The sequence below is a fragment of the Pteropus vampyrus genome, unplaced genomic scaffold (genome assembly GCF_000151845.1).
Source record: "Pteropus vampyrus isolate Shadow unplaced genomic scaffold, Pvam_2.0 Scaffold123, whole genome shotgun sequence".
Lineage (NCBI taxonomy): Eukaryota > Metazoa > Chordata > Mammalia > Chiroptera > Pteropodidae > Pteropus > Pteropus vampyrus.
Window position 1 is genome coordinate 230,236 of NW_011888904.1, and position 19,140 is coordinate 249,375.

The 19,140-nt window shown below is 44.2% G+C and overlaps 2 protein-coding genes across 3 annotated transcripts in view; both read left to right on the forward strand.

Annotated features, from left to right (window-relative positions):
* The window catches only part of GLIPR2 (GLI pathogenesis related 2), a 19,200-nt gene extending 11,937 nt beyond the window's left edge, over positions 1–7,263 (forward strand). Inside the window, exon 3 of one of the 2 annotated variants that reach the window (XM_023534252.1) lies at positions 5,727–5,793. In XM_023534252.1, the coding sequence (XP_023390020.1) occupies positions 5,727–5,793 (67 nt within the window). Of the gene's footprint in view, positions 1–5,726 lie in introns of both variants that reach the window. The other variant, XM_011366187.2, reaches the window with a different exon arrangement.
* Positions 7,264–10,801: 3,538 nt separating this feature from the next.
* Positions 10,802–12,744, forward strand: CCIN (calicin). The gene has a single exon (XM_011366189.1). The coding sequence runs from the start codon at positions 10,913–10,915 to the stop codon at positions 12,677–12,679; it is 1,767 nt and encodes a 588-aa protein (XP_011364491.1). The 5' UTR covers positions 10,802–10,912; the 3' UTR covers positions 12,680–12,744.
* The last annotated feature ends 6,396 nt before the right edge of the window (positions 12,745–19,140 follow it).

Genomic DNA, 19,140 nt, shown 5'->3' on the forward strand with positions numbered 1-19,140 from the left:
CTCCAGGCCTTACCTGGCTCCTGTCTTTCCTCAGAACCAACTCAGATCTTCCTGGGGCCCAGGACGGGTTGGAAAGGGCTGTGAGTTTCTCTGGTACCAGAAGGTACCAGGGAAACTGAAAAGGGGGATTCTCTACATACCCCCATCCCTCTACCCCACCCCACCCATAGGTGGAGCCACTTATGGCCTCCCACCTTCTGGGGTGTTCTTCAGAAGCAGGAAGTGACATGTTCTCAGAACCAGTTACTGTTTCCTGTGGTTTTCTGCTCACCCTTTTGGGCAGGAGTTCTTGCAACCATGTGGGCAGGACTATGGGGCAGAGGTAGAAACATCTGCTGAGGCTCTTCCCTCACCACCCCCATCCCTCAGCACTCAGGCCTGGCACAAGGAGGCTGCTATCAGTGCCCTGAGGGAGAATCGATAGCTCTGTGGCAATTAAATTTGAGGGATGTGGGAGGGAATAGTAACAACCTCCTACCAGTGATTAAATATATGGTATCCTTTTCATAAAGATCAATGTCCAGAAAATACTTAATTTTATAGTATCTGGATCTGCTTTTCCCATGAGCAAGATTCACAAACAACTGGACATGTGTCAGAGCAAGTTATTAGCTTTGCTCCCGTGTGCACTCGACAGTTATAAAGTGCCTCCCAATCCACGGCCATGTAAGCCTTGTAACACCATTCGAAGATAGGGCTTTATTCCACTCATTTTGCAGAGGAGGACACTGAGGCCCAGAAGAGGGAAGAGGCTTCTTTATACTTTCTATCCTCAATCTGATGTTCTTTCCGTGGCTCCTGCTCCAAGGCAAGAATCTCACAAGTGTCAGAGTTGAGAATGGGACTCAGTTTTCCATGATCACTGACTGTCTGTCACACCCATTGTCTCACTTCTCCCACTCCTAAAGAGAGAAAACCCCAGAGCAATTAGCCCCTATGCCAGTGGGCAATACCTGAGGTCAGACAGAGCCTGATCCTAAGATGGGAGCACAGATTTGGGTGGAGATCGTTGGGCCCATCCCCCTACTTCAGCACTCCCCACCCCCACACCTCCACCAGATGCACCATTATGCAGGGGTCCCCTGATCTGAGACCATGTCGTAGGTAAAAGGGCCTTTGAAATATCCTATAATCTCACCCCACCCCATCAGCATCTTGTGATGAACACTATGCTATGTGCTGAGTGGAGGGAAATGGTTTCTTGCAATTTCTTTGTTATATTTTATCTTAATGAGTTTGTTTGCTTGTTTATTCTGAATAAGTAATACTTTTACATGACATGGAATTTACAAGCTGTATAAGGCGAAAAGTCTTTCTTCCATCCCTGGCCTCTGGTACTTTCCCTCCCAACCAATGGCACCAGTTTCTAGGGTATCCTTGTATGGTTGTTCTGAGTTTATGCTCAGGTATCAGATACGCGATCTGTTTTGTGCTTGTTTTCTTCACACAGCAGATTGACAACGATTGTTCCATATCAATACAAAAAGAACTTTCTCATTCTTTCTTGCTGTTGCACATTTTTCCCTGGCAAAGATATACTCTAACTTATTTAATGTATTTTTCAAACATATATTTTAGGAAGTTTGGGCCCATAGCAAGAAAGACAATTGTGGACAATTAGGGAAAAAAAGAAAATGAAAAAAAGGAAGTTGTTAGTAGTTTAGAGTTACAAACAAGTGTGTATCTGATGGTTGCTAAGGAAGTCGTGTCCTTTAATTCATCTCTGAATATCCATACTTAATTATCTCTGTGTAGACAGAAACCTCCCCAACCAGAAGAAAGATTACTTAATCTCATCTATTTGCAAAAGACTTCCACAGGCATTTATGCTGCTGTTGCTCATGTTGTGTCTGGAATCATATTCTTGGCAACCAGTTGATAAATGGCAGCTCTTCCTTTCTGGGTGACAGAGAGAGTGGTGGGTCAATGACCAAAGTATGTAATCTCTTGAGAGAAAAGGCTTATATGAAAAAGGGCTTGAGCCTAAATGCAGGGACACCTGATAAAGCTGCTGAAAGCTTGGAGCTATGAGTCGAAAGCATAAGGTCCAAGAATGAATGGCAAGAATTGTTTCTCCTCTAGTCCCAGGCGAAAATCAGAGTTTCTTGGGCAATGATTAATATAACTTTAAGGATAAGTGGTAAAGATGCATAATTATACTTAAGGTTTATATTCTTTTCATTCTTGCTTTGATTGTATCACATCAGCTCTACTGATTAGTGTTTATGTTTGGTTATTTTCAGAAGGAATATCTTTTTTGGATATAGACAAAGAAATAGACTATACCTAAATTTAAAAATTGTAAAAATGGAGTTCAACTGTAAGGGGAAAAAAACAGAATTTAATCGATGGACATTTATTCAGTCCTTACCATATATGAGACAAATGAGAGATAACAACTTTGTCTCTTCCCGGAAGGTTTAGGAAAGTGTGGGTGCCAGACTCTCAACCTCTCTCTCCCTCCCTTCTTTTCTTTTCTTTCTTTCTTTCTTTTCTTTCTTTCTTCCTTTCTTTCTTTTCTTTTCTTTCCTTTTCTTTCATTTTCTTTCTCTCTTTCTTTCTTCCTTCCCTTCTTTCCTTTCTTTAATTTTATGGTAAAATATACTTACCATAAAATTTATCATTTTAATCATTTTTAAGTTTATAGTTCAGTACATTCACATTGTTGTGCAACCATCACCACTATCCATCTCCAGAACTTTTTCATCATCTGAAATTGAAGCTCTGAACCCATCAAACAATAACTCTCATCCCTCCCTAACTCCCACCCCAAGCCCTAGTAACTACTATTCTACTTTGTGTCTCTATGAATTCGACTATTCTAGGGACCTTATATAAGTGAAGTCATGCAATATTTGTCCTTTTGCATCTGGTTTATTTCACTTAGTATAATGTGCTAAAGGTTCATCCACATTGTAGCATATGTTAGTATTTCTCTCTCCACCCCACTGCCTTTTTTTTTTGCTAAAAATACATTTTGTATCAAGTGTTTAAGAACTATTCGTGGGGCAAGATTTCTTCCCCCTCCCCAATATTTTTGAGATCTAATTGATATAAAGCAATATATAAGTTTAAGATGTATGGCATAATGGTTTGACTTATATATATTGTGAAATGATTACCACAGAATTTCATTCCTTTTTAAGACTGAATAATATTTCATTGTATTACATACAGCATTATGTTTACCTATCCATCATCGATGGACATTTTTTCCCTTTTGGCTATTGTGAATAATGCTGCTATGAATATGTGTACAAATATCAAAGTCCCTGTTTTTAATTCTTTTAGATATATACTTAGAAGTGGAATTATGAGATAATTCTATGTTTAACTTTTTGGGAACTGCCATACTGCATTCCACAGCAGCTGCACTATTTTGTATTTCTATCGGCAATGCGCAAGGGTTCCAATTTCTCCACATCCTCACAAACATTTTTTTTTTCTTCTTTTTTAAAAAAATGATATCCATCCTAATGGGTATAAAGTGGTTACCCTCTTTCTTTCTTAACCACCCTATGGGAAACTTAGATATTCTGATTATTATTTTTCTTCTTCCTTCTTCCCTCTGTCTCTTTCTTCTTCATCAGGTATTTATTGAGTATCTGCTATGTGCCAAGCCCAGTGCTAAACACTGGGGATATGGTGGTTGATAAGACAGATGTGGTGCCTGCCCTTCAGAGGAAATATAATTTCTTTTCTGCAGGGTATTTTAGAAAATGAATGCCATTCTATGAATGACATGGAAGTAAATATCTCATTGAGCTGTCAAAGGATCTCTGTGAGTCCTTAACCGTAAAAGTGAGAGAGATGAATTCCTGACTTTTACTCCCAGGAGATAAGAAGAATTTATGGTCATGTAGCAGAGAACCTTAGAGCATCAATTCTTTGATCCCAAAGTGGAAGGGGAGGTTGAAGCTAAGCCATGTTAGCAGTTTTAAAGGACAAGTGAGTGAGTAAGGAACTGGTAGCCTGAGCAAGGAGAGACTGATGCTGAGAAGCTTCAGTAAGCTTCAGGGTGTCTAGAACATCAGGCAGTAACTTGAGAAGGAATTGGGCTGTTTGGCTCAGAGCAGAGGGGACTGAAGGAGGCTCTACCTTGTCAAGTCCTCAAAGAGCTCAAGACATAGAAGGCCTGCACTTCCAGTGAGGACAAAACCTGAGTTCAAAAGGGTGCTTCCATATGCTTTTCATTCATTCATTCATTCATTTCATTCATTCATTCAGTCAGTCAGTCAATGAAAGTCTATTGTACATGTATCATGTGCCAGGCTATGCAAGGGTATACTCTACCCATGTAACGCTCATAGCCTAGTGAAGGAGCCAAGCAATAAGCAAGTAGTCGAATCTATTATTGCAGATGGTAAGAATACTATGAAGAGAAAAAACAGATGTGATAATACTATCTTGGGAGAGAGATGTTCAGGAAATAAAAATGATTGTGAAAGCTTTCTCTGAACAAGAGACATACATTAAGGCAGGCTGAGGCCTAAGGGACAAGCAGATGTTGATCATCGGAAGAGTGCTCCACACAGTGGCTAGTATGTGCAAGGTCTCCATGGTGGGAAATAACCTAGAGGTAACTAGGGCCAAAACGTCCACTTTCATGCCAGGTGCATTTGGAACCAGTCAAAAGATTCCAAATTAGAGAAGTAAACAGATATGACTTGGTCTCAAAATGATCACTCTGGGTACTTAAGCAGAAAGTGAATTGAAGGAAGCAAAGGTGGAAGCTTGGAAACCACTCAAGGGCTATTATAATGACCCAAGTGAGGAAAGTTTGTGTTTGAGATCAAAGTTTTCAGAGTGTGTGGACCTGAGATGTATTTTGGAGTTAGAGTCATCAGGATTGAATGATGGGCTGTTATAGGGAAATGAGGTAGAGGGAGGAATGCAGACCAATCCCCAGGATTGTGTGCATAGAGGTGCCATTAATGGAAATGGGAGGGTAGAGAGAGGAGTAACTCTGGGTGGACCAAAATCAAGAATGAGTTAAATGGGAGATGCCTGTGAGTCATCCAAGTGGAAATGTCAAGTAAGTAGTTGTGTCTGAAACACAGAGGAGAGATTTGGGCTGGAGAAATAAATTTGGGAGCCAGGGAAAGATGAAATTGCCTAAAGAATGCAGCAAGAAAACAGCTGAGAACTGAGCCTTGGGAAATACAGGTCCTCCAACAAGTGAGATCAAGAGGAGGAGGGAGAAGCAGTAAGATAGCAGGAATGCCAGGAGAGGTGGCATCATGGAAACCCAAAGGGGAGAGTGCTTTGAAAAGGGGAGGAGTCAACCTTATTAAATGTTCCTGAGATGTCAAGGGGGATGAGGACGAAGGGACGATTGGGAAGGAACATGGAGATCGTTGGTAACTTTCAAGAGTGCAGTTTGCGGGGAGGGTTGGAGGCAGGTGCCAAGTAGGGTCGCATTCTTGTTGTTGGGGTCACTGGGCTTTGATGATATCTGGGAGACCCATGAAACCTTTGGGCATCGGAAAGTGGTGAGGTGAGTAGGGTCTGTGTGGCTGATCGAGAGGACCTGATGCTATAAAAAAATCAGGCAGTTGGTATGTTTTGTGTCTCCTTCATCTGATTGCTATTTGCAAAGATAAGCTTCCCCGAGCCTGGCAAGATGGTATAGGAGGTCAAGAATCATTTGAAACATCCTTCCTCAGGCTCTGATAACTAACCTGTTCCCCTTCCCTCCCCCCACCCCCCCACCTGCTCCCCTACAGGACACTTCACGGCCATGGTGTGGAAGAACACAAAGAAGATGGGAGTGGGGAAGGCATCTGCAAGTGATGGGTCCTCCTTTGTGGTGGCCAGATACTTCCCAGCAGGGAATGTTGTTAACCAGGGCTTCTTTGAAGAAAATGTGCTGCCTCCAAAGAAATAACTTATCAAACATAATGGGAAGGTGGCAGACTTAAGAACGTGGTATGAAGTACCTAGAAGAACATTAGCTGTGTGTTTGTCCTTGTGGGTGTACATGCTTGTGTGTGATGCATGTGTGCATCTCTTGCACACATACTCGGATATACAGTTCTGTATGAACTCATTCTTGTCAAAAGAATGAGCATATGAAGGCTTTACCCTGATAGTTACCTAGACCACAATTATTTGGACTTTGGGGACAAAATCAATTTTTAAAATTTTTTTTTTCATTTTTTTAAGCAAACTGCTTTTGTACCTTTCTTACTTTTAATATCCATCCCTGGACTTTTTATATTCCTCATGTTTGTGATACTGAGAACTGAAGTTCATTTTTTGTGATCTTCATACATTGTAATCTACTTGTGGTAGATATTTAAAAATATTAAACCTTCATTTAAATGTGACATAAAACGCAGCTTTAAACACATAAATATAAAGCAGCTTCCATGAGAAAACTGGTGTAGGCAGGAGTTCCATCTCACAGAATTACTGAGATTTCTCAGTTGTAAGACATGATGTCATCTGCATGCCTCCTGGAATTCTCTAATGGGATTGCCAAAGAACAAATGGAGAAGAAAACTTAACTTCTTTGCATTTTTCTACCTTTAAATAGCAAAGTACCACTACCACAACTACCCCTTGCCCTCTCCCCCATCTTGTTTCTTAAAATTCTCTGGCATTTCAGGGCTCAATATGTTTCCTGATTTCTGGGGAGCTGGGCAAGGCCTGAAATTCACCCCTCCCCCACCTCTGCTGGGCGGCCCAAGACCCGTTCTGGGAGAGAGCCCCTCATACTGCCTGGGCTCTCAGCCAAGCGGCCTTGGATGGATGAAGTCAGTGAGTGTGGGGGAGAGGGTGAGCTCACTCAGGGCCCCCAGAGGAAGCTCTCCAGCCTCTGCCCTCCCCCTGACACACAGGGCGGGAGCCCGGGCTGTTCGTGGCAGCTGTGGCTGCAGCTGTGCTGCTGTACCCTCCCAGAATGTGTGACAGGCCCAAATGTTCCTGGGAGATATCCCATGCGGGGCTTAGAGTCGCTAATTTGGTTCTGTGTTTTGCCTCAAACTGCACAAAGCTCCCCTAAACAACAATTTCGTATGGTGGGGGAGGGACCAATCCAGAGGCCAAGCTGAGTGTCTCTGAAACCATGGCATCTCCAGGTGGTAAGATAGCAGGGGCAGGAGTTAGGGAGTTACCTGCTTAAAGACTGGAGTCTGAGCAGGCCAGTCTGATACATGCTTCCCGAAGGTCTGTGTTGCACTGTGAACACAGTCTCATGCTGTGCCCTTCATTTCACCCAGAGATATTGACTAAGACAACAATAAAATCTTTTGTGTAATATTTTCTTCCCCTGTGATTCATACCCGATTCTTTATCGGTGACTAAGGTAACCCATAACTCTGAGTTCCTGTCTAAGCTTCTGAATGCCTCCAACTTTTCCCCCTGTAGACTGTGTTCTTTGGGTAGCCATGTTTTGAACCATGTGACCTATCACCACATAGTTGATTGGACTAGAGTAGATATGGACCAAGAATTTGAGCTAAGAATCATGGAGAGAGAGTTTACCAGGGAAACTAAAAAATTAAGGGTGCCATGACTTTGAATTAGGGCCAGGGCAAGCCAAAGCTATGCTACCCAAGTTACCCAAGTTGGAAATACTGTATATAGAAATGAGAATGCCAGTTGTTAGGAGTACAAAAGAGGTGGAGATACTGAAAGACAGTTCCTGAATTTTCCAGTTCCAGGCTAGATCTGTGTATCTTTAAAACATGCACCTCATTTTCTTCAAGGCTTCCGAACAAACTGATATTACCTGATGGTCCCCGGAAGGTTAGAATATTAGGTCCCCTCCCCTAGGGAGTCTCCATGAACAGAAAATGCTGAGCTAGGCAGGACGCTGAGGATACGTGAGGGACTTGGGCTGAGGCCTTTTTCTGGCCACATCTGGGCAGCCACTCTGAGCAACGGGGACTCAATGACCAGTCAATGAACTTCTTGGTGGCTACGAGGGACACCCTCCACCCAATACACACACATACATAACCAGGTGGTGGACGTTGGCATATAGCCAGCCTCTTTAGGCTGGAGTCTGTTTCCTCAGTTGGCTGGAGTAAGGAAAACACTGACCAGGGGAGCTTTCCAGGCTGAAGAAAAGCCAGACAACAAAATTGGCTGAGCAAGTGGGCACTAATCTCACTTCTTTAATGGATTTCTTAAGGATGGCAACTTTCATGAGTTCAGCAAAAGCAGAAGACAAGCCAGATTCCAGCTCTCCTTTGTAGTGAGAGGGCAGAGGAAGGAGTCAGGAGCTCTGGCTCCAAGTCCTAGCTCTGTGCTCTCCGAGTTGAACCAGCCCCTTATCCTCTCTGAATGTCAATTTGTCCAACTGTATAAGGTCTGGCACATGGAATTAGGTCTACTGGATCATCTCAGGTCTCTACGACACTCCCTAACTCCTTAACCAGATGGAAGCATCCAATAAGAGATCTTCCTGCCCTGGTGTTCTGGGGCCCAAAACAAAAGCAAAGGGGCATGGCCACCTCCTCCACCAACATGCCCCCAAGGCTGAAGGGTGTGGGGGCAAAGGAGCAGGTGAAGCAGCAGGACCTCACCTACCCAACCCTTACTCCTGGACAGGGATGCCCTGGGAGGTGAGGTCTGCCAACCTCTCATAAGGGCAGGCCTGGAGGCCAATGGGAGAGAGGTGTTTGGCATCAACACTAAGAGGCCTCATTCTCTGCTCAAGTTGCGGCTGCCTCTAGAGAGATCAAGGCAGGAGAATCAGAGCTCAATTATTCTCATTGGCAGAGAAAGGAGCCAGGAGGAACTCATCTAAGGCACACAACTAGTCCGTGGTGGAGAGGCTGCAACCTAAGCCTTCTTCCCATAGGGAAAACAGAAGTTCTTAGCCTTCAGCCTTGTGGCGACAGGTATCTCAAGAGACTGAGTGCCTCTATCCTGTTCAGGCATCAAGGTGAACAAATTCAATATTAAAAGGTAGGTACTTTTAAATAATTTTCAAATAATCAAAGAAAAAGCCAAGTCTGGGATGAAAGGATGAGAGAAAAACAGTGAATTGTAATGAGAACTCACTAAGCCAAGGAAGAAGAGAGCTGGTGGGCTCACATTTCCAAGGCTCCGGGTGACACTTTATCCTAGTAGGAGCCTGAAGGACCGGCTGAGAGTCAGGAGTGGGGCTTAAGATCCAGGATGGAAGAGACTGGGTCGGGGGAGCCCGAGTCTAGGTTCTTTCTGCACCATGTCGCAATGCCGTTGGGGCCTGCATGACGATACCCTTCCTGGACGTCTCCAAAGGCTCCGGGTGGGGCCCCGCAGGAGCCAGCCCCCTCCATGGTGGGGGAGGGTGGAGGAGGGTGCTCCAGCTGGCCCTCATCCTTTCTCGGCACAGACGCTACGGGAACTGCGGGAGCCCCACACCAGCCGAGAGACTGGGGTGCCGAGCTAGCGGAGTCTGCGAGCACCCCGCGGGGCGCGGCCCCGAGGGGTGGATCTGAGAAGGCTCCTGCCCGGCCGCCGGGTCCTGCACACTCCATCTGGGGCTCATTACCCAAGTGGATACTGGCGTGTTTGAGGTGATCGTAGCGGGTAGACCTGCACTGCCGCCTTTCCCCGGGGGAACGCGGTTGTGTGGCAGGCCAGCGGAAAAGGGAAAACCCTGCGGCTCCCCGCACCCAGGAGAGGGGTGCGGCGCAGCGAGGGCGGGGGCGGAGGCGGCGCGCCGGGTCCGCTGGCTGGCTCCCTGGCAGGAGGTAACCCTTCAGCCCCACCGCGTGGCCGGAGGAGGCGCAGGGATCCTGCCCAGAGGGGACCGGGGGATTCCAGACTTCCCAAAAACCACGCCGACAAGTACTTATGAAAGGAGCATCCAGAAATGCCAGCTCTTGGCGAACTAATGTAATAGTAATAAAGTAACGTCAGCTAGCATTTATTGAACGTTTGCTACTAGCCAGACACGGTGCTTAACACTCTCTAGTCATTTTCTCATTTAAACTCTTAATAATCTTCGAAGCAGGTACTATTATTCCCATCTCATAGATGCAGAAACTGAGTTTTAGAGAGAATGGGCAACCTGTCCAAGTCCGCACTTGGAGAGAGCTGACTCACCGCAGCCCCTAACATTTTACAACTAGACACTTGGAAATGTAGAGAGAATGTCCCAGTCTGCCGTAAAACTGAAATAATCAGGGCTTCAGAGGCTCTCCTATCTCCTAGTGTTGGATAACTACTGCATCTCTGCTCCAATGAGTGGCTCCCACCTCTCCCTCTATTTTTTTAAAAAATGGTATCTGTGGCCACAAAGGTCAAAAGCCAAAGGACAGCTTTTCTTCTCTGATGCCCAGGAGCCTTGGCAGAGAAAGTTACTTCAAGGCCAAAGAATCAGAGACTAGGGAAAGCTGAGTAGTAAAGGGCTTTCTTGAAGGGTGGGAAGAGTCCTAAGTTACAGAAGACTTGGGCTCCAGGCCCTGCTCCATTTTTAACTGGCTATGCGATCTTTGGCAAGTCCTATCTCTTCTCTGGGCCTCAGTTTTCTTCCTGTACAAATGGGGGGATTCTTCTAGATGATCTAATACCCTCTTTCCTTCCCCAAGCCTCCCCTTATCCCTCCCTCCACCACTCCCACCCAAACTGGCTCTGACATTTCAGAAGCAGCCTTGAACTGAGGTCGCAACCCATCTCGGAGTTTCCTCCTGAGCTTTGGGCCCTGAGCACTCGTTCCTGGTAGAGTGTCTGGCCTCAGCAGGTTGAAACCATCAGAGGGGAGAAAGGCCTGTGCCTCTGAGACAAGCCTCAGGGGGGCCTGCATTGTGATGACCTCATCCACTCTATGACATCATCCTCTCTCCCATCCCCACTCCTCCCTGATCAACTGCTCTGCAACCAACCATCAATCTGAATCCCAAAGGCCTGAGAAAGTCTGTTCTCCAGTACCTGCTGCTGATCTTCTGCCTCAGCCCCAGCAAGAAGCACCATGAAATTAGAATTCACTGAGAAAAACTACAACAGCTTCGTGCTGCAGAACCTGAACAAACAGAGGAAACGCAAAGAGTACTGGGACATGGCCCTGACTGTGGACCACCATGTCTTCTTTGCACATCGCAACGTGCTGGCAGCTGTCTCTCCACTGGTGAAGAGCCTTATCTCCAGCAACGACATGAAGAACACCGATGAGCTTTTCATCACCATTGACCCCAACTACCTGAGTCCAGCCACAGTGGACCAGCTCCTGGACTACTTCTACAGTGGCAAGGTGGTGATCTCAGAGCAGAATGTGGAGGAACTCCTTCGTGGGGCCCAGTATTTCAACACACCACGCCTTAGAATCCACTGCAATGACTTCTTGATTAAGTCCATCCGCCGTGCCAACTGCTTACGCTACCTCTTCTTGGCCGAGTTGTTTGAACTCAAAGAGGTGTCGGACTTGGCCTACTCCGGCATTCGGGACAACTTCCACTACTGGGCCAGTCCTGAAGGCTCCATGCACTTCATGCGCTGTCCACCTATCATCTTTGGCCGCCTGCTCCGAGATGAAAACTTGCATGTGCTCAATGAGGACCAGGCTCTCAGCGCACTCATCAACTGGGTGTACTTCCGGAAGGATGAGCGGGAAAAGTATGTGAAGAAGTTCTTCAGTTACATCAATCTTAATGCTGTCTCCAACAAGACGCTGATGTTTGCCAGCAACAAGTTGATGGGCATAGAGAACAGCTCTGCGCATGCAGCCCTGATTGAGAGTGTCCTTGTGGACCGCAAGCAGGAGAAGCCATCCAGCCTGCTGAGCTACCAGCGGAAAGGGGCCCTGCTTGATTCAGTGGTCATCCTAGGTGGCCAGAAGGCCCATGGCAAGTTCAACGATGGAGTGTTTGCTTATATTATACAGGAGAACCTGTGGTTGAAGCTCTCAGAGATGCCCTATCGGGCTGCAGCACTTAGTGCCACCTCTGCTGGTCGCTACATCTACATCTCTGGGGGCACCACTGAGCAGATTTCAGGGCTGAAGACAGCTTGGCGATATGACATGGATGACAACTCCTGGACCAAGTTGCCTGACCTGCCAATTGGGCTTGTCTTCCACACCATGGTGACCTGCGGAGGGACAGTGTACTCAGTGGGTGGGAGCATTGCCCCAAGGCGGTATGTCTCTAACATCTATCGCTATGATGAGCGCAAGGAGGCCTGGTGCCTGGCAGGGAAGATGAGCATCCCTATGGATGGCACAGCTGTGATCACAAAGGGTGACCGGAACCTGTACATTGTTACGGGACGGTGCTTGGTGAAGGGCTTCATTTCCCGGGTTGGGGTGGTAGACTGCTTTGACACCAACACTGGGGACGTGGTCCAGTGTATCACTTTCCCCATTGAGTTCAACCACAGGCCCCTGCTCTCTTTCCAGCAGGACAACATCCTTTGTGTGCACAGCCACCGGCAGAGTGTGGAAATCAACCTGCAGAAGATAAAGGCCAGCAAGACGACCACTTCAGTGCCTCTCTTGCCCAACAACTGCCCCTTGGATGTGTCCCATGCCATATGCTCCATTGGAGACAACAAAGTGTTTGTATGCGGGGGTGTCACCACAGCTACCGATGTCCAGTCAAAGGACTACACTATCAATCCAAACGCCTACTTGCTGGACCAAAAGACAGGAGAGTGGAAGACCGTGGCCCCCCCACCAGAGGCACTGGACTGTCCTGCCTGCTGTCTAGCCAAGCTACCTTGCAAGATTCTTCAAAGGATTTAAACAACTTTTTAAGTGGGAGAATAAGTAAATGCATTATTATTCACAATTTAATGAGAGAGAGAAAGAAAGGAAGATGGCCTGTTGATTCCTTTTTAGTGTTCCAATCTGTGTTTGGCCCTGAAGATGGAAATCCTGGGCTAGGGCTGCTCCCATTGGGTAGAAATTCAGGGCTGCTCTGTCACTGGTGGGATCTAAGCTGAGTCTGGGAAAGAGTCCCTGGTGGGTAAGACTGAGGCATATCCCGGGCACTGGCTCCCAGTGGGTGGTAGTTCAGGGCCATTCTGTCACTGGATAAATCCAACCTGAGTCTGGAAAGAAGACTCTGGTGGATGGGATTGAGGCCTTTCTTGGGCACTGGCCAAGGTGATGTCTGGAAAGTTCCCTATTCTATACCCATGTAGTCACCTTGCAGGCATCTGCTAGACTGACAGGTAAAGCATTTGCTTAGTTATGAAGTCTCAGGCTCCTCCAACACTCACTTCCTTCTAGTCTGCCCAGAAAGGCAGGGGAGGGCCAATCCCAGGTTAGGGAGTAGAGTCTCCTGGGCTGGGGAGGAAGAATTTGGTGTGGGTCTGGCTCAGGGATCTAGGCATAGTGAATGGGGTGGGGGCAGAGGGTCGTAGGAGAGGGAGAGGCAAGGTTATCTGGTTGTTGTATTTGACCTTGCAGTTACAGGTGTGTCTGTGTGTCCTTTATGAAGAAGTTGGGGGGTTACTTACAATTGTTTCCAGTAAGCAAGTTTCACTGAGAACTTTCTCTAGGAATACGAGGTCCAAGGGACTCTCTGGAAGAGAGATCAGTAAAAGGAGAAGAAAAATACCTCTGTCTATTGGAGAGCAGCTTGGGGATGGGGCGAGATGACAGGACAAGAGACAGGATGGTGTAATAGAGTATGGACACTGGGGAAAGAAAGTCTGGTTCAAATACCAGTTCCATCATTTACTGGATAATCCTAGGCAAGTTACTTAACATCTCTATGCCTTAGTTTCTTTAACTGTAAAAGGGAAATAATAAGAGCGTCTGCCTCATAGGGCAATGTGAAGTTTAAATGAGTTCCTATATGCAAAATGCCTACGACAGTCCCTGGCATATATTAAGAAGTGCTACAGGAGGACTTTTTAAAAGGAAAATAAAGGAGTGAGGCAAGGGTCCAGGTTCTTCAGCCCTTATATTAAGTTTGGTCCCATAAAATGCTCTTTGAGACTTCCTACCTCAAAGCCTTAGTGAGCTTTCCTCATTTCTAACTACCTCTATTTCTCTTTCATTCATCTGTGAACTCACATATAATCCTCAACAATTTAGAAAAAACTGACCAAGTCCTTGAACACCACATATATTCCTTGTTCACCCATTCACCCGTTCATTCATGAATTTAACTCATCTACTCATCAATTCACACACACACACACACCATTTAATGAGGCCTCTCTGTATAGGTCCCTGTTCCAGGTGCTGGGGCCACAGTCATGTCACAGACAATCCATGTCACTGGGAGGGAGTATCTATACCAGTATCTGGTGACAGGAATATTATGCAAGCCATGTGTGAATTTAAACTTTTCTAGTAGCAACATTAAAAAGGTAAAAACAGGTGAATTTTAATATATTTTATTTAACCCAAAATACTCAAAATATCACTTAAACAAGTAATCAATGCGAATATTTGTTAAATAGCTATTTAACATTTTTTTTTCACATTGTCTTCAGAGTCCAGTATATATTTTACACCCACAGTATGGCTCAGTTTGGTCTAAGCACATACATAAGGCCAAATGAGGCTAGTCCTGTATTATACACACAGGACACTTTAGATACCCTTGTGGTTCGAATCTGCTCTCCTCCCTGCTTTCCCCACTCGGTCCTGCTCAACCTGCTCAGCACCATCTTCCTGATCTCCCTGTTTGGTGGCCTCTCTCTTCAAAGTGATGCAAGACAGGGCAAATTCCCTGGAGTGAGAATCCTAATCCTGCACAGAGAGAGTCAGTGAGGGTCCTGATACCGCACAGGAAAGAATTCAAGCTCAGGCCAGAGTCAGAGTCGAAAGGAGAGATTTTTAGAGAAAGAATAACACTCCTTAGAGTGTGGTCTCCCAGAGATAGAGAATGAGAGAGATTGAGAGACCCCAAATATTCGAGGAATTCAGTTTAAATCTGTTTTCCTCTCCGGAGATGGCTATGCAGTGATAAAGGCATGGGGAAGTGGTTGTTGGTAACCTCAGCAGGAATTTTCCCATAGGTTCCTCATTGTTTGGCCATATGCTGATCAGCCAGGTTCCCATGTCAGGTAGCACATAGCAGGCTCTGAATACAACTTGACTTAGTATGTAATTCTCATGCCTCCTCCCTATATGAAAAGCTCACCCTTCTGCCCAGGTCTTTCCTCCTTCCATGCTGGAACCTTGGACTTCATGGCTAAACCTCTCTCCCCTGGAACTTCTTCCACATTTCTAACTTCTCCAACTCTGGGCAGCCCCCAACTCATTGCATCTCCCAGATGGAAGAATGAAGTCTTACAGATTTCATGCAACTAAGCCCAGCTGCCCCACCCCCCGCCACCAAGCTTTGCTGACCACTGAGTCACCTCTTACTGCCTCCAGCTGCCATTCCCTACAGCTGATTTTCCAACCCTCACTGGTATCCTAGGGCCCCACCCTTCTCCTATCTTCCTTCTCAGCCACTTCTCATTCTGCCACCAGGACTTCAGAGAAATGGAGGTCACATGACCTGAGCTCCATAAATAATCCCATGTCCACCAAAAATCTCTGCAGAGCTGCCCCTTCTTTTCTACGCAGTAAGGAAGAGGCTCCCCAGGTGTCCTTCCACAATTCAAAGCTGATCCCTCCCCTATCTCTTCATTCCGTCAACTTCTCAGGCTTCTCAGTTCCCTCTCTCACATCTCCTTCCTGATTTCTTCTCTTTATCTCATAAATATTCTCAACTTTCTCCCATCCTGAAAACAAACCCTCCTCAGCTCTGAGGTCTTCCTCTTACTATCTGCCCATCTATCTCCTTGGTTGAGCTTCCTACATTTTTGCTATGTTCTGTGGCTTGGCTCCAGATCAACCTCTAACCTGCTCAGGCTGGCTTCTGTTCCCACTGTGCCACCAGACTCTCCTGATGACACTGTCCTCTTTGTCCTTTTCTCAGTATTATACCTTTTCCTTGCAGTAGACAGTATTGACTGTGCCCACCTGCAGCAGAATCACTGCTAAAATGAGAAATCTTTAGCAAAGTGCAATTATAATTTGATATATTAACTGAATGTGGCCCTTCCTTCCTCCTTTCTCACATTAAAATTAGACTGTGAGGCTGAGCATCCATGTGGGGCTTAGCACTTTGAGGAGGCTGGCCCAGCTGAATGTAGGAATCAGACTCAAATTCTTGGCTTTTGCTGCTAGGGAAGCTTTAGCAGAGATTGCAGCCTTGAAAAACAAGGCTTTTGAATCACAACTCAGGTCTTCGAACTAGGGTACATGAAGTCTTCCCAAGGGAAATTCAGGCATGCATAGTTTTAAGGGAATCAGTTTCCAGATCCTCAACATTTTCCTAAAATTGATCAACCTGAGAATACACCTCAGTGGAGATTTCATTCTAGTTCTTTTTTCCCATCTTTTCTTTCAAAATTATCTTTCAAACTCTCTCTCTCTTTCTCTCTCTCTCCCTCCCTCTCTCTCTCTCTCCCTCCCTCTCTCACACACACACAAAGCAAACTTTACCCATCCCAATACTTCCTAGAATGCACTGTCCCAGGATGTCACATGAGGATATAAATTGGTGTTAGTGAAGCATCAGTGAAGCCTCCTTTCATCAGGACACCAATATCCAAAGAAGAGTTTGTTGTATTTTTCTGTCTCATCTATACAGTGTTTCCATTAAGGTGTAAAGTGTGGTGTTTAAAACTGGGATACTTTGGCCCAAGTTGGGTTGTTTAGAAATGCTAAATAGCATGATGGAATGATGACTTTTTAAATATTTTTAAAGATCTCTTGAGATATAATTCGTACACCATATAATTCACCCATTTAAAGTATACAATTTAATGGCTTTTAGTATATTCACAGAGTTTTGCCATCATTACCACAATCGATTTTAGAACATTTTAATTACTCCAAAAAGAAACCTTTGTACCTCTTAGCTGTCACCCTCTAACCTACTGATCTTTCCTGTTCTAGGCAACCACTCAATTATTTTCTGTTTCTATGGATTAGCCTATTCTAGATATTTTATATAAATAGAATCAAATAATATACAACCTTTTATCTGGCTTCTTTTACTTAACACAATGTTTTCAACATTCACGTTGTAGCGTGTGCCACTACTTTATTCTTTTTTATGGCTGAATATTATTCCATTTCATGGATAATACCAGATTTTATTTATCCATTTATAAGTTAGTTTGTGGGCATTTGGGTTGTTTTATGTCTTGGCTATTACGAATAATGTTCTATGAACATTTGTGTATGAGTTTTTGTGTTCACATATGTTTTCATTTCTCAGGTATATATCTAATAGAAAAATAGTTGGATCAAATGGTAACTCCATGTTTAACTATTAGAGGAACTGCCAGACTGTTTTCGAAAACACCTGAATGATTTTACATTTGCACTTGCATGTGTTGACAGAGTTCCAATTTGTAAGCATTCTCACCAACACTCCTTATTATCTCCCTTTCCAAATATAGTCATCCTAGTGGGAGCAAGTGGCATCTCACTGTGGTTTTGATTTGCATTTCCCTGAGGGCTAATGTGTTGAGCATCTTTTCATGGGCTTATTTTTTATGACAGTTGTTTAATAACCTTGTCTCTTCCATGCTCAACTGTTATCCGAGAAAGCATTACTCCAGAGGAAGAGTTCTGTGAGGATAAAACAAAGACAGCATGGCTCGGAAACACTGATGGTCATAGTACCTTATTTCATTCAGGCCATGGAATCATAACTAAAATCTCTCTGTCTTCCTACCTATTCGTCCGTCTTAGAATATTCAATATTTGTTAAAAAGTATGTTAGAAAATATCTGCTACCAAGCATGTCCTCTCTGCATTTTCACCATTCTCAAAAATGAGAGCTCCCATTCTCCTGTCTAGTTGCAGATTTTGTACCATTTAAAGGAAAACATAAAAAGTTCCACATTTACTTTCAAGAGTGGTGTATATCTTTGAACAAAAGAAAATATATCACATGTAAGTTAGAATGCTTATTTAGACACATAACATTTAAAAACTTTTTTCGTTATGCATATCACACTAAAAAGTGATGATACATAATTATGTAGCTTAATAAATTATTGCAAATATTGTAAATATCTGTGTAACTACTACTGACTTCAAGAAATAGAACATTGCCAATACCTCAAGTCTCCTATGCCGCCCTCTTCCTGATTATAACCCCTTCCCCTCTGAACTTTATGTGTTCCTTGCTTTTAGCATCTAAGTAAGCATTTTGTTTTCAATAGACATTTCTAATATATAAATTAGTTTGGCCTGTTTCTGAACTTAACATAAAAGAACTGAACCATATTAATTATTGTGCGTCTGGCTTCTTTCACGCAAAATTATGTTTTGTAATTTATCCATGTTGTTATATGTAGGTATAGTTCTTTCCATTCCAATTCTGTATAATATTCTGTCATGTGAATATATCATTTTATTTAGCCAGTGTCCCATTGATGGACACCTGGATTGTTTCCAATTTGGCAATTACGATAATACTATTTTCATGAATGTATCTTGGTGTACATGTAGTTAAGTTTATCTAGGGCACGTACCTATGAGTGAAATTGCTGTCTTAATTGCTAACTGATGCCAAACTATTCTGCAAAGTGATTGTGCCAGTTTACATTGCCACCGGTAGTATATGAGAGGTCATGTTGCTCTATATGCTTGCCAATACTTGGTATTGTCAGACTCTTTTTATAGCCAATCAGATATAAAGTACTATCTCACTGTGGTTTTAATTGCATTCTCTTGATTGATAATTAGGTTAAGCACTTTTTCATGTTTGTTGGACATTTGAATTTCCTCTTTTGTGAAATCTTTGCTTCTTTTTTCTGTTTGGTTGACTATCTTATTGACTTGTTAGAATTCTTAATATATCCTGGATATGAGCTCTTTATCAGTTACACATGTAGTAAAGGTCTTCTCCCACTTTGGCTTGCCTTTTCATAATGGTGTCTTTTAATATTAATTAGTTTGTCTTTTCCTTTTTGGTTACTGCTCTTCAATACTTGAATAAATCATTCTCCCCTGAGGTTACAAATATCCCATATGGCTATATAATTGTCCCAGTACCAATTTTCTCACTTCTCTGTAGTGCGGCCTTTGTCATAAATCACATGTCCATACTTGGGTGGATGTGTTTATGAGCTCTCTTATTCCATTGGTCTATTTGTCTGAACTTATGCCAATACCACAGTTTCCATTACTCTAGCTTTATCATATCTTATACGGTTTAGAATTAGTTTGTC